At 41.3% G+C, this 14,146-nt stretch overlaps 1 protein-coding gene across 1 annotated transcript in view; it reads left to right on the top strand.

Moving 5' to 3' along the window:
* The window catches only part of Tmtc1 (transmembrane O-mannosyltransferase targeting cadherins 1), a 208,037-nt gene that overhangs the window by 93,078 nt on the left and 100,813 nt on the right, over positions 1-14,146 (top strand). Inside the window, exon 6 of the mRNA XM_034511599.2 lies at positions 13,692-13,773. Coding sequence (XP_034367490.1) covers positions 13,692-13,773 — 82 coding nt within the window. The remainder of the gene's footprint in view (positions 1-13,691; positions 13,774-14,146) is intronic.

Here is a 14,146-nt window from a genome sequence, read left to right as displayed (position 1 = left end):
CCCCAGGGGGCTGACTATTTTTTTTAAAGATGTTGGTTCTAACAACTTTTCTTTTTTTTTCCCCTTTTTCAAAATTGGTTGTAATATTTACATTTCAGGTTTTATCCCCTAACCCCACTTCCTCCCACCACCCAGAAACCCCCCATCCCATCCCCCTCCTCATGTTTCTATGAGGCAGTGACCACACCTACCCCCCCCAACTATCCCCTCCCCACCCTCACATTCCCCCTCACTCTGTGTTTATTTTTTAATAGGACCAAGAAACTCCTCTTCCACCTATGCCGAACAAGGCCATCCTCCCCTACATATACCTCTGGAGTCTTGGGTCCCTTCCTATGTGTTCCCTGGCTGGTGGTTTAGACCCTGGTGGGCTCTGGTTTTTGGTATTGTTGCTTTCCTACTGGGATCTCGAACCCTTTCCACTCCTTCAGTCCTCTCTCTAAGTTCTCTATTGGGAAACCCCTGATCATATCAGTGGTTACCTGTGAGCATCGTCCTCTGAGTGTATTAGTCTTTGGCAGACCTCTAAGGAGACAGCTATATCATGTTCCTCAGATTATGCACTTTCAGCCATCCACAACAGTGTTTAGCTTAGGTGGCTGTACATGGGATGAATACCGAGGTGGAGTGGTCTCCTGATAGCCCCTCCTTCAGTTTCTGTCCCATGTTTTGTTTACCGTATTTGCTCCCTTGAGCATTTTTGTTTCTCATTCTAAGTAGAACTGAGACATCCCCTCTTGGTCTTCCTTCTTCATGAGATTCATGTGGTCTGCTGTTTGGGTCTTCGCTAATCCTAGCTTTGGGGCTAACATCCGCTTAACAGTGAGTAAATACCCTGTGTGTTCTTTTGGGATTGGGTTAACTCACTCAAGATGATAATTTCTAGATCCATCCATTTACCTAAAAATTTCTCGAATTCATTATTTTTAACAGCTGAGTAATACTCCATTGTGTAGATGTACCACAATTTTTGTATCCATTCCTCTGTTGAGGGACATCTTGGTTCTTTCCAGCTTCTGGCTATTATAAATAAGGCTGCTATGAACATAGTGGAGCATGTGTCTTTATTACATGTTGGAGCATCTTCTGGGTATATGCCCAGGAGTGCTATAGCTGGATCCTCAGGTAATGCTATGTCCAGCTTTCTGAGGAACCGCCAGACTGATTTCCAGAGTGGTTGTACCAGCTTGCAATCCCACCAACAATGGAGGAGTGTTCCTCTTTCTCTGCATCCTCACCAGCATCTACTGTCACCTGAGTTTTTAATCTTATCCATTCTGATTGGTGTGAGGTGGTATCTCAAGGTTGTTTTGATTTGCATTTCCCTGATGACTAAGGATGTGGAGCATTTCTTAAGGTGTTTCTCAGCCATTCGAGTTTCCTCTGTTGAGAATTCTTTGTTTAGATCTGTACCCCATTTTTAATAGGGTTATATGGTTGTTTGGAGTATTATTTCTTGAGTTCTTTGTATATCTTGGATATTAGCCCTCTATCGGATGTAGGATTGGTTAGGATATTTTCCCAATCTGTTGGTTGCCGATTCGTCTTATTGACAATGTCCTTTGCCCTACAGAAGCTTTGCAATTTGATGAGGTCCCATTCGTCCATTCTTGATCTTAGAGCATAAGCCATTGGTGTTCTGTTCAGAACTTTTCCCCTGTGCCTAGGTATTCAAGGGTCTTTCCCACCTTCTCTTCTATTAGTTTCAGTGTATCTGGTTTTAAGTGAAGGTCTTTTATCCACTTGGATTTGTACAAGGAGATATGAATGGATCAATTTGCATCCTTTTACATGTTGACCTCCAGGTGAACCAACACCATGTGCTGAAAATGCTGTCCTGTTTTCCACTGGATGGTTTTAGCTCCTTTGTCAAAGATCAAGTGACCATAGGTATGTGGGCTCATTTCTGGATCCTCAGTTCTATTCCATTGATCTTCATGCCTGTCTCTGTACCAATACCATGCAGTTTTTATTACTATTGCCCTGTAGTATAGTTTGAGGTCAGGGATGGTGATTCCCCCAGAAGTTCTTTTGTTGTTGAGAATAGTTCCTCGCTATCCTGGGTTTTTTGTTTTTCCAAATAAATTTGCAAATTGCTCTTTCTATCTCTATGAAGAATTGATTTGGAATTTTGATGGGGATTGCATTGAATCTATAGATTGCTTTTGGCAAGGATAGCCATTTTTACTATATTAATCCTGCCAATCCATGAGCATGGGAAGGTCTTTCCATCTTCTAAGATCTTCCTCAATTTCTTTCTTCAGAGACTTGAAGTTCTTGTCATACAGATCTTTCACTTGCTTAGTTAGATTCACTCCAAGATATTTTATATTATTTGTGGCTATTGTGAAGGGTGTCATTTCCCTAATTTCTTTCTCAGCCTGTTTATCTTTTGAGTATAGGAAGGCTACTGATTTGTTTGAGTTGATTTTATATCCAGAAACTTTACTGAAGTTGTTTATCAGGTTTAGGAGTTCTCTGGTGGAAGATTTAGGGTCCTTTAAGTATACTATCATATCATCTGCAAATAGTGAAATTTTGACTTCTTCCTTTCCTATTTGTATCCCTTTGACTTCCTTTTGTTGTCTAATTGCTCTAGCTAGGACTTCCAGTACTATATTGAATAAGTAAGGTGAGAGTGGGCAGCCTTGTCTGGTCCCTGATCTTAGTGGGATTGCTTCAAGTTTCTCTCCATTTAGTTTAATGTTGGCTACTGGCTTGCTGTATATTGCTTTTTACTATGTTTAGGTATGGACCTTGAATTCCTAATCTTTCCAAGACTTTTAACATGAAGGGATGTTGTATTTTGTCAAATGCTTTCTCAGCATCTAGTGAGATGATCATGTGGTTTTTTTCTTTGAGTTTATTTATGTAGTGGATTACATTGATGGATTTCCGAATATTGAACCATCCCTGCATTCATGGGATAAAGCCTACTTGATCATGATGGATGATTGCTTTGATGTGTTGTTGGATTCGGTTTGCAAGAATTTTATTGAGTATTTTTGCATCGATATTCATAAGAGAGATTGGTCTGTAGTTCTCCTTCTTTGTTGGGTCTTTGTGAGGCTTAGGTATGAGCGTAATTGTAGCTTCATAGAACGAATTGGGTATTTTTCCTTCTGTTTCTATTCTGTGGAATAGTTTGAAGAGAATTGGTATTAGTTCTTCCTGGAAGGTCTGGTAGAATTCTGCACTAAAACCATCTGGTCCCGGACTTTTTTTGGTGGGGAGGTTTTTAATGACTGCTTCTATTTCTTTAGGGGTTATGCAACTGTTTAGATGATTTATCTGCTCCTTGTTTAACTTTGGTACCTGGTATCTATCTAGAAAATTGTCCATTTCATCCAGATTTTCCAATTTTGTTGAGTATAGGCCTCTGTAGTAGGATCTGATGATATTTTTAATTTCCTCTGTTTCTGTTGTTATGTCTCCCTTTTCAGTCCTGATTTTATTAATTTGAATACCGTCTCTGCGCCCTTTTGTTAGTCTGACTAAGGGATTGTCTATCTTGTTGATTTTCTCAAAGAACCAGCTCCTGGTTTTGTTGATATTTTGTATAGTTCTTTTTGTTTCAGCTTGGTTGATTTCAGCCCTGAGTTTGATTATTTCCTGCCGTCTACTCCTCTTGGGTATATTAGCTTCTTTTTGTTCTAACGCTTTCAGGTTTGCTGTCAAGTTGTTAATGTATGCTCTTTTCAATTTCTTTTTGTGAGCATTTAGAGCTATGATTTTTCCTCTTAGTACTGCTTTCAGTGAGTCCCACAAGTTTTGATATGATGTGTCCTCATTTTCATTTAAATCTAAGAAGTCTTTTATTTCTTTCTTTATTTCTTCCTTGACCAAGTTATCATTGAGTAGAGCATTGTTCAGTTTCCAAGTATATGTGGGCTTTCTGTTGTTTTTTTTCCATGTCAAAGACGAGTCTTAGTCCATGGTGGTCTGATAAGGTACTAGGGATTATTTCAATCTTTTTGTATCTATTGAGGCCTGTTTTGTGAACAATTATATGGTCTATTTTTGAGAAGGTACCATGGGGTGCTGAGAAGAAAGTATATTCTTTTGTTTTAGGATGAAATGTTCTATAGATGTCAGTTAAGTCCAATTGGGTCATAACTTCTGTTAGTTTCATTGTGTCTCTGTTTAGTTTCTGTTTCCATGATCTGTCCATAGCTGAGAGTGGGGTGTTGAAATCTCCCACTATTATTGTGTAGGGTGCAATGTATGCTTTAAGCTTTAGTAAAGTTTCTTTTATGTATGTGGGTGCCCTTGCATTTGGGGCATAGATGTTGAGAATTGCGAGTTCCTCTTAGTACATTTTTCCTTTGATGAATATGAAGTGTCCTTCTTTATCTTTTTTGATTACTTCTGGTTGAAAGATGATTTTATTTGATATTAGAATTGCTACTCCAGCTTGTTTCTTGGGACCATTTGCTTGGAAGATTGTTTTCCAACCTTTTACTCTGAGGTAGTGCCTGTCTTTTTCACAAAGGCGAGTTTCCTGAATGCAGCAAAATGTTGGGTCCTGCTTATGTATCCAGTCTGATAGTCTATGTCTTTTTATTGGAGAATTGAGTCCATTGATATTAAGAGATATTAAGGAGAAATGAATGTTGTTTCCTGTTATTTTTGTTATTGGCTGTGGAGATATCTTTGTGTAGCTACCTTCTTTTAAGGCTTTTGGAAGATTACCTTCTTGTTTTTTCTAGGTTGTAGTTTCCCTCCTTGTGTTGGATTTTTCCACCAATTATTCTTTGAAGTGCTGGATTTGTGTTGAGATACTGTGTAAATTTGGATTTGTCATGGAAAACTTTGGTTTCTCCATCAATAATGATTGACATTTTTGCTGGGTATAGTAGTCTGGGCTGGCATTTGTGTTCTCTTAGGGTCTTTATGATATCGGTCCAGGATCTTCTGGCTTTTATGGTCTCTGGTGAGAAGTCTAGTGTAATTCTTATAGGTCTGCCTTTATATGTTACTTTGCCTTTTTCCCTTATTGCTTTTAGTATTTTTTCTTTGTTTTGTACATTTGATGTTTTGACTATTATATGGCGGGGAGTATTTCTTTTCTGGTCTAAACTATTTGGAGTTCTGTAGGCTTCTTGTATATTTATGGACATCTCTTTCTTTAGGTTAGGGAAGTTTTCCTCTATAATTTTGTTGAGGATATTTACTGGTCCTTTAAGTTGGGAATCTTCCCCCTCATCTATACCTATTATCCTTATATTTGGCCTTCTCATTGTGTCTTGGATTTCTTGTATACTTTGGGTTAGTAGCTTTTTGTATTTTGCATTTTCTTTGACAGTTGTGTCAATGTTTTCCATGGTATCTTCTGCACATGAGATTCTCTCTTCCATCTCTTGTATTCTGTTGGTGACACTTGTGTCTATGACTCCTGATGTTTTTTTTTTAGGTTTTCTATCTCCATGGTATTGTCCCTTTGTGATTTCTTTATTGTTTCTACTTCCATTTTTAGATCCTGCATGGTTTTGTTTAATTCCTTCTCCCGTTTGGTTGCATTTTCTTGCAGTTCCTTAAGGGATTTTTGTGTTTCCTCTTTAAGGGTTTCTATATGTCTACTAGTGCCCTCCTTAATTTCTTTGAGAGTGTTATTTATGTCTTTCTTAAAGTCCTCTATCATCATCATGAGAAGTGATTTTAATTCTGAATCCTGCTTTTCTGGTGTGATGGGGTGTTCAGGGCTTGCTCTGATGGGGGAGCTGAGTTCTGATGATGCCATGTAATTTTGGTTTCTGTTGCTTACGTTCTTGCGCTTGCCTTTTGCCATCTGGTTAACTCTAGTGCTGCCTGTACTTGCTGTCTCTGACTGAAGCCTGCCTTTCCAGTTATCTAGCTTGTGTCTGAACTTCTAGGGGTCCAGATGTCTCTGTGATCTTTTCCAGCTGAGCTGATTACAGTGGTATCTCTAGGATGCCTCAGGATATGGTGTCTCCAAGGTAGCAGTCCAGCTAGGTGTTTGCTGTTCTGGGTCCAGTGTCTCTTCTAGAATATCTCAGGATATGTTGTCTGACGCTCTGAGTTCATTTGTTCCTCTCTGGCTCTGGGTTGAGTGGACCTTCCAGTATGTCTCAGGTGGAAGCCAGGGTCCACCCAACAGCAGACATGGCAGAGGTCTGGTCCAGGCCTTAGATCCAAGAACTAGTTTCTAAGACACTATCCCAGTTAGAGCGACCGGGATCTTCACTTCCTCTGGGTTTTTGAAGGTTGGGGGCAGAGCTTCCACCCCAGATCTGCTCAGTGCTCTGGCCCAGACCAGAAGGAACCAGTGTTCCGGGCCTGGAGTGACTTCCTGGGTCCTCGGTGGGTCCCAGTTACTCCCTGTTTAGGGCGGGCCCTGCTGTCTGCTTACCTAAGATAATGCCCAAGTTAGAGCACCTGGGATCCCCACTTCCTCTGGGTTTTTGGAGGTTGTGGGGCAGAGCTGCCACACCAGATCTGCTCAGTGCTCTGGCCCAGACCGGAAGGACAGGAAGGACTTTTAGACTCCTACTTGGGTTACTAGGCTTTATTGATCTTGAAGTGTGTGTGAAAGAAAATCTATTCATGTAATACCTGTGAAGCATGGGAAGGAAGACTGTCTTTAAGGTCGGGCAGGTCTGTTGAGATACTTTCAGGAATTACTGCAAAGGCAATTTGTAGTAAGAAAGAGAGTTTGGGTTTAACCCTGACTATAGCTGTGAGTGGAAATTTATACCCAAGAGCAGAGCTCGTAGTGAGGGTTGGGATTAGAAAATCCCTGTAAGAAAACCTTGTGCATAAAGAAATCTGTCTACATGGAATAGGAGCTGTGGCTGAAGACTGGCCAGGGTGGCCAGGTGTCCCCTGGTGGAGAGTGAAGAACCACCACCAGGTTACAAGGTGAATAAATATTCCCAGGGTGCTCTACTTCAGTTTCCAGTTGCCATGGTAAAACCTAACCGAGGAGAAAAGGGTATATTTAGCTTATACCTTGGAGTCCATCATTAGGAAAACTGAAGCAGAAACCTGGAGGCAGGAACTTAGTCTGAGACCATGGAGAATGCCGCTTCTTGGCTTGCTCTCCATGGTTTTCTCAACTACCTTTCTCATGCCTTCTAGGACCATCTGTGTAGGAATGGCACCACCCATAGCAGAATGTGGCCTCTCATATCAATAGTTAAGAAAATGCCCCATAGATATGCCCATAGACTAATCTAATGGTGGTGCTTCCCTAACTGAGGTTACCGCCTCCAAGATTCCCTCAGTTGACAATGAAAACTAAATAGCACACAGGGAGAAGAGATCTTGGAAAACTGACATAGCAGGGTTCTTACTGAAAATGGACTTTATAAAAAAAAAAAAAAAAAAAAAAATGCCCAGATGGATGTAGAAGAAAGTTCTGACTCTAGTCTTATTGAAGGATTGTCATCTTTGTTAATATCTCCTGGCATGGAAACTGCATTAACGAAGGTTGGTGACTCAGAATAGCATATATTGTATCATAGCTCAAGACTGTGGGTAGGGGATTTGGTGTCGTTGTTCTTCTGGTCTCTGCTAAAGTCTCTCCCCAGGGTTTAAGGGATGACTAACAGAAGGATGAGTTTTAACACTGAGTAATTAATACAACTGATAAGTGGGTGTGTAACTGAACACAGTGGGTCTGAGTCTTAGTATGCACAAAGCCAAAAGGAGCACCACCATGAAATAAAAGACGGAAGATCATTGTGTGCTGCAGGCAAGGGAAGCAAAGGAATAGCTTACAAAGCAATACTCTCTCTAAATGGGAAGCATGGGGATTTCATCAGGAGTCTGTACATGTTCATGCTCACACAGAAGTGAGCACATTCCTCATCGTGCTCAGTTTGAGCCCATAATTAAGGAGCAAGGACTGTAGACACATTTTTGGAACGTGCTAAGTTCAAGGTCCTGGAGAACGGCAGACAAAAGCATCTCCGAGCATGCTCAGCTTTCACCTTACAGTTTTAGCTGAAAGGAAAGGAAGGGCATCTTGTACATGCAGTGATGTGCTTATCTGCCTTCAAAGGTGGCTGCTTCACATAACAGGAGACCTGGGATGAGGGCGGAGCATAAATTGGGGGAATCACTTCAGATAATCTTGATCTTTTGCTTTTATTTGGCAGAAATCAAAGGTGTTTAAAGTGCTTCAGTTGACAATAAGTCTCTCATGCTGGCACTAAATCATTGCATACAGCTGAACATTCTAGTTATCTCTTCAAAGTAGAGTATCCACTAGTGTTTTCTTCATGGATACCATGGCATCCTTTTTTCTTGATTGGTTACTCTGTGTTGTTTTGATAATTTATGATGTCATTAGTTGACGAAGACATCCAGATAGCTTTTGGAGCCCCGAGACTATTTACCTAGTTCTCTGATAAAGGAGGAAACAGGGAGCCTGTAGTCTTGATCTAAGCCATGAACACAAAAGGACTGAAGCCTTCATCCATGGTTCTGAGTATAGTGCTTTTGTGGTGGCTTGGAATTTGGTGGTGGTGATACTTTCTGTACCTTTGTAAAAAATGTGCAAATTTCAGGGAGAATTTCTGGGTGGGGTAGGAGGATTGCCATGAGTTTGAGGACAGCCTGGGCTACATACTGAGTACCAGGCCACCATAAAAGACAACTTAATGACATCATGTCTCAAAAATAAACAAACACACAAATAAGTTAAAAAGTATTGGTAGTAGCATGGTTTTATGATTGAAATGAATCACTGAGAAATCAGGTTTAAAAATTATTACTTCTAATGTTTTGGTCTCATGGAATATAAGTGGCAAACAAGCTATACACATACATGTCTGGCATGCACAGTTCACTGTGACTGTTACCAATGCTATTGTTACGCTTGGTCATTGTTCAGGCCATAAGAAATGGATCAGTGGGGAAAATCACAAGTCTAGCTCTGAGGTGGAGTGGAGGAAGAGACACAGAGAACAGAGCACATTACACTCCTACCTATTTAATGCTTCTCCAGAAATGGCACCATGTTGTATGTCTCATTTTGTCATTACTGTGGTCCACACCTTAAAATAGAAATCTCGACATCTTGTTTTTCCACCAAGAATCTCCATACCATTTCAGGCTTTTGTGAGTTTGAGATGCTATATTTTGAGAGTAAATCATCTGGTACACTTACCCTATTCTATTTCCTTCTTGTGGAAATAGAATTTCATGAAGAATGTCTGAACTATTGGACATGCTATAAATATAGTTACTAAAATATCCATTGTAGAAAACCATCAGAAATGATGTATGACAGCTTTGTCTAAATGTAACCTCAAGAAAGCCCCTAAACTCTGTGGCTTGTTGTGTAGAAAGGAAAGCCACTTCTCATTTTTCCATTGTTAAACAGGCCACAGAGGGGACTCGAGAAATGGAGCCTCTGAGAGCAATCGACTGGGAAGTTCGGGTACATTCTCACTCTTGCCCTCTTCAGCATCTTTCTCCGACCCCTGTCTGTTTCCTTTACCTGCCTGCTGCAAGCTACCCTGCATCACTGAAGAAACAGAAATGCCAAGGTCTGGTCTTGGTTTAGTTTACCTGAAAATGGCAGTCACAAGGTGGCAGAGCCCAGAAAGTGATGTGTAGTTCTGTGCTACTGCTACAGGAATAACAAGCCAGCTGCCCAAACAAAGAAATCAGGGACTGCCTCAGTAAATGTAAACACACACACACACACACACACACACACACACCCCTGTACTATCCCATACTCTTTAACACCCAGTCAGGAGCAACCTCTGTACACTCTGTTATGGCAGCCACAGTGTTCCTGGCCTGGCCCCAAGCCAAAAGCTCTGCTAGGGTCCCAGAAGAGAAGAAAGGACTTAGAAGCAGCTCTAGAAGATGGACCTGTCTAGAACTTGCATGCAGCAAACTCTATTTGATGTCTTCATGCCTGTTCCTTTTCTCTATCATCAAGCACTTGGATTGTCAGTTCTCAGTATGTGTCACTTCCAGGGATTTTTATGAACCTGAAAGGGAAAAAAGGGAACATTGAAGAAAAGATCTGAGAAAGGGAGCACCCAGGGAGAGACCTCAGAGGAGAAAGGGAGCACCCAGGAGAGACCTCGGAGGAAACGGAAGAGACCTGCATTTGAATGAAGATGCCACTTCCCCGAAGTTACAGAACATTTGCTGCACAACAGTGGCCACATCTTCCTTGAGTCTTCACTAGGTGGACCTGTCTCTGCAGGATTCTAACCTGCCGGGTGTTACTGAAAGGCAGTGTCTGGGCCAAAGTTTCTCTCCAGTGAAGAGCCGTTATTCAAATGCAAATTTTAAGAGGAAAATACTTTGAGGGGAGAAACGGATTAAAAGAAGTGAAAGAACTAAATGAAAAGCATTAGGGAGAATAAGGCACAGGGGAATGCCAGTGGGATTATGTGATTGAGTTCAGCTTCTTTTCTCTGCTTGACTAAAGTGTGCAAGCTCCCGTGGAGGGGATATGGACCCTTTATGTTTTCACAGGGGGTTTGTTAACCTCAGAAGCCAGCCAGTCCCATTCACAAAGCTGCAGATTCTACTTTGAACCAGTGGGGACTATGGCAGATGTGGGCTTGCCACTAATCTCTGACCTTCTTGAAGCCGATAGTCTTAAAAATCTAATTTGTTCCCCAGGACAGAGAGGGAGCAAGTGAGAAAATCTTCAGTGTGTATGAGAGGTCTTTGATCCACCCCAGAAGCACTGTGTTTTACCTCACATAATCTTGGCATCCTTGTTCTTCAGGGACAGTTGTAAGGTCTTTTGTGGACTGAAGACATTGTACCCTCAAATTAAAACTAATGTCAGAGTATACAGTTTTATTAGGGACAGATGGGATGGTAATATTATTTAACAAAGCTACATCCTGTTTTTATATATTATTTCACTTATTTCTTACAATATTCTTACAATGTACATATTACTTATTATCTGTTATATAAGCAAAATAAATGGACAGAGAAGTGAAGAAAGTTGTTTCCTGATATAGGATATTTGATCACACTGTGAACCCTTAGATTCTGTAATTTACTGAAAAGAGCTGTTTCTAGTTGTGCTGTTGTAAATACTGTTTGAGGGTTTCTACTTTAGTTCCCAAATAAAAGACACAAACTCTTTATATTTATTTTTAGTTTTTAAATTTTTTATTGAATATTTTATTTACATTTCAGATGTTATTCCCTTACCCCATTCCCCCCTGCCCAGGAACCCCCTATCCCATCCCCCCTCCTCCTGCTTCTATGAGATGTGCCCCCACATACCCCACCACTCCCACCTCTCCAACCTCGAGTTCCCCCACACTCCACATCCAGCCTTCATGGGACCAAGGACCTTCTCTCCTACCTATGCCAGACAAGGCCATCCTCCCCTACATATACAGCTAGAGTCATGGGTCCTTCCCTATGTGCTCCCAGGCTGGTGGTTTAGACCCTGGGGAGCTCTGGTTGGTTGGTATTGTTGCTCTCCCCATGGGGCCACAAACCCTTTCAGTTCCTTCAGTCTTCTCTCTAACTCCTCCATTGGGAAACCCTTGATCAGTTCAATAGTTAGCTGTGAGCATCTGACTCTGAATATGTCAGAGTCTGGCAGACCTCTAAGGTGACAACTATATCAGGCTCCTGGCAGCATGCACGTCCTGACATTCACATTAGCGTCTACCTTTGGTGACTGCACATGGGATGGATACCCAGGTGGAATGGTCTCCAGACAGCCCCTCCTTCAGTTTCTGTCCCACACTTTGTCTCCATAGTTGCTCCCTTGAGTATTTTGTTACTCCTTCTAAGGAGGATCGAAGGAAGCACTCACACTTGGTCTTCCTTCTTCATGAGCTTCATGTGGTCTGTGAGTTAAATCTTGGCTATTTCAAGCTTCTGGGCTAATATCCAATTATCAGTGAGTAAATACCATGTGTGTTCTTTTGTGATTGGATTACCTCACTCAGGATGATATTTTCTAGTTCTATCCATTTACCTAAGAATTTCTCTAATTATTTTTAATAGCTGAGTAATACTCTATTGTGTAAATGTACCACATTTTTTTGTATCCATTCCTCTGTTGAAGGACATCTGAGTTCTTTCTAGCTTCTGGCTATTATAAATAAGGCTGCTATGAACATAGTGGAGCATGTGTCCTTTTTATATGTTGGAGCATCTTCTGGGTATATGCCCAGGAGTGGTATAGCTGGGTCCTCGGGTAATGCTATGTCCAATTTTCTTAGGAACCACCAGGCTGATTTCCAGAGTGGTTGTACTATCTTACAATCCCACTAACAATGGAGGAGTGTTCCTCCTTCTCCACATCCTTGCCAGCATCTACTATCGCCTGAGTTTTTGATCTTAGCCATTCTGACTGGTGTGAGGTGGCATCTCAGGGTTGTTTTGATTTGCATTTCCCTGATGACTAAGGATGCTGAACATTTCTTCAGGTGCTTCTCTCTTTATATTTATAATAAGCCTTAAAACACTAGAGCTGGGTAGATATTAACACTCTAAGCTATTTTGTCTACTTCCCTGTCAATAATCCTGAGATATCACTTGCCCTGTTCTGCCTGGGCCATTTCTACTCCAACTGGCTGGCCCTCATGGCCATGCACAAAGGATCTACCTATTCCATGGTGCCTTTTTCCTTCTTCCTTTTTGTTTTCTTCCCTTGTGGTATCTGCCTTAGACACCAAGCCTGGGAACCCAAGCCTTGCCTATTTCTTTTCTGTCCAGCTACAGGCAATAGGCATCTTTATAAATGGATAAATTGGGGGACAACAAAAGCTGGTATATGTGAGGATCTGCTCATCTTGGGGCAACCAGATCTTGGGGTACAGAATTTAGCATTTGAATACAAGTAGCATCAGACCAACACACTACACAGTTGTAGTGTGGCTCAGCCCTTAGCACACGTCTTTAATCCCTCTGACTGGAATACAGACTTACCCTTAGTTCACACCTTCAATCCTAAACAATGAAGATAAAGTTAGTTTATAGAAGGAAGCTCCCAAGTTTGAAAGTGGTGTCTGATTAAGTGGCAGACAAAGTGCTAAATCACAGAAAGATTTGACAGAGTAGGATATGCCCAACTCTCATGAGGAGAGAGGAAAGGGAAGCTACTTAAGAGAGGAGCAGTGCAGAGAGAAAGGAGACAGTTTTACCAGGAGAGTTTTACAGAGACAGGTTGCAGAGAGAGAACAAGCAAGACATAGGTGAAGGCAGAATGGGCTGGAGAATGAGAAGGAGCCAGAAGATTGGAACAGATTGCCAGAGTTAGTTTGAAGTCAAGCAGATCAAAAAGTCAAAGGCTGAAGAGAAGCCAGATTGAATTAGTCCACTTGGAGGAGTTTGAACCAGAATGGCTGATTTGAACCAGCTAGCCAGAGTTCAGAAAGAACTAGAAAGGGTAAGCTTATTCAGCAGTAAATCTTAAGAGGCTGAAAACATTCTTGGCCTAGATAAGGTTATATGGAGTCTAGAAACTTCCAGGACTAGGCCTTGGTTAACAGTCAGAGGCAGCAAGCCTCAGAGATGACAATTACATCAGGCAAATAAAAGATGCTTTTACAGTTTCCACTTCTCAAATTGCAAGCAGCAGATTGTTGAAACCCACATGCCCTGGCTCCAAAGTCAGGTTCTCAGCGTTTGCCCAGAGCTCAGTATCTTCAGAGGGGAACATTGTACTGTAGATGGTTGCTCTTAAGAGGCTCATCTTTCCTTTCCTCTTTCAGGTGTCTAAAAGGAAGCAGCAACAGAAATTTCCTGCTTACCCTGAGACCGTTTTTAAAGAGGGCCATTTTGGTCATCAGTTATGTAAGTATATAATAATATAAATTTCAAATGTAGCTAATAAAGGGTGTTTTCATTTCAGGAGTGTCTCAACTCAGAAATACACTCTAGATTATTTAATAAACTCACTGCCAATATCTCATAAGGAAGGTTTGCAGGTGATAATGTTACTGTTGAGCAGAGATATATATGGAAGCATATATGGGAACTCAATAGCATAGTGTAAATGACACAGGGTTTAAAGTCCTTCCAAAGGGTTTTCAAAGTGACCTGGCTGTCTTAGTTATCTACTGCCACACATGACATTCCAGTCCCAGTACCCAGAGGCATAGATACAGCACCTGCTGCCTGTCCAGGCAGTTTTAGTTGGGAAGCTCAGCTGGATAGTTTTCTATAT

This window comes from Arvicanthis niloticus, chromosome 9 (genome assembly GCF_011762505.2).
Source record: "Arvicanthis niloticus isolate mArvNil1 chromosome 9, mArvNil1.pat.X, whole genome shotgun sequence".
Lineage (NCBI taxonomy): Eukaryota > Metazoa > Chordata > Mammalia > Rodentia > Muridae > Arvicanthis > Arvicanthis niloticus.
This window is presented reverse-complemented; position numbering and strand designations above follow the sequence as displayed.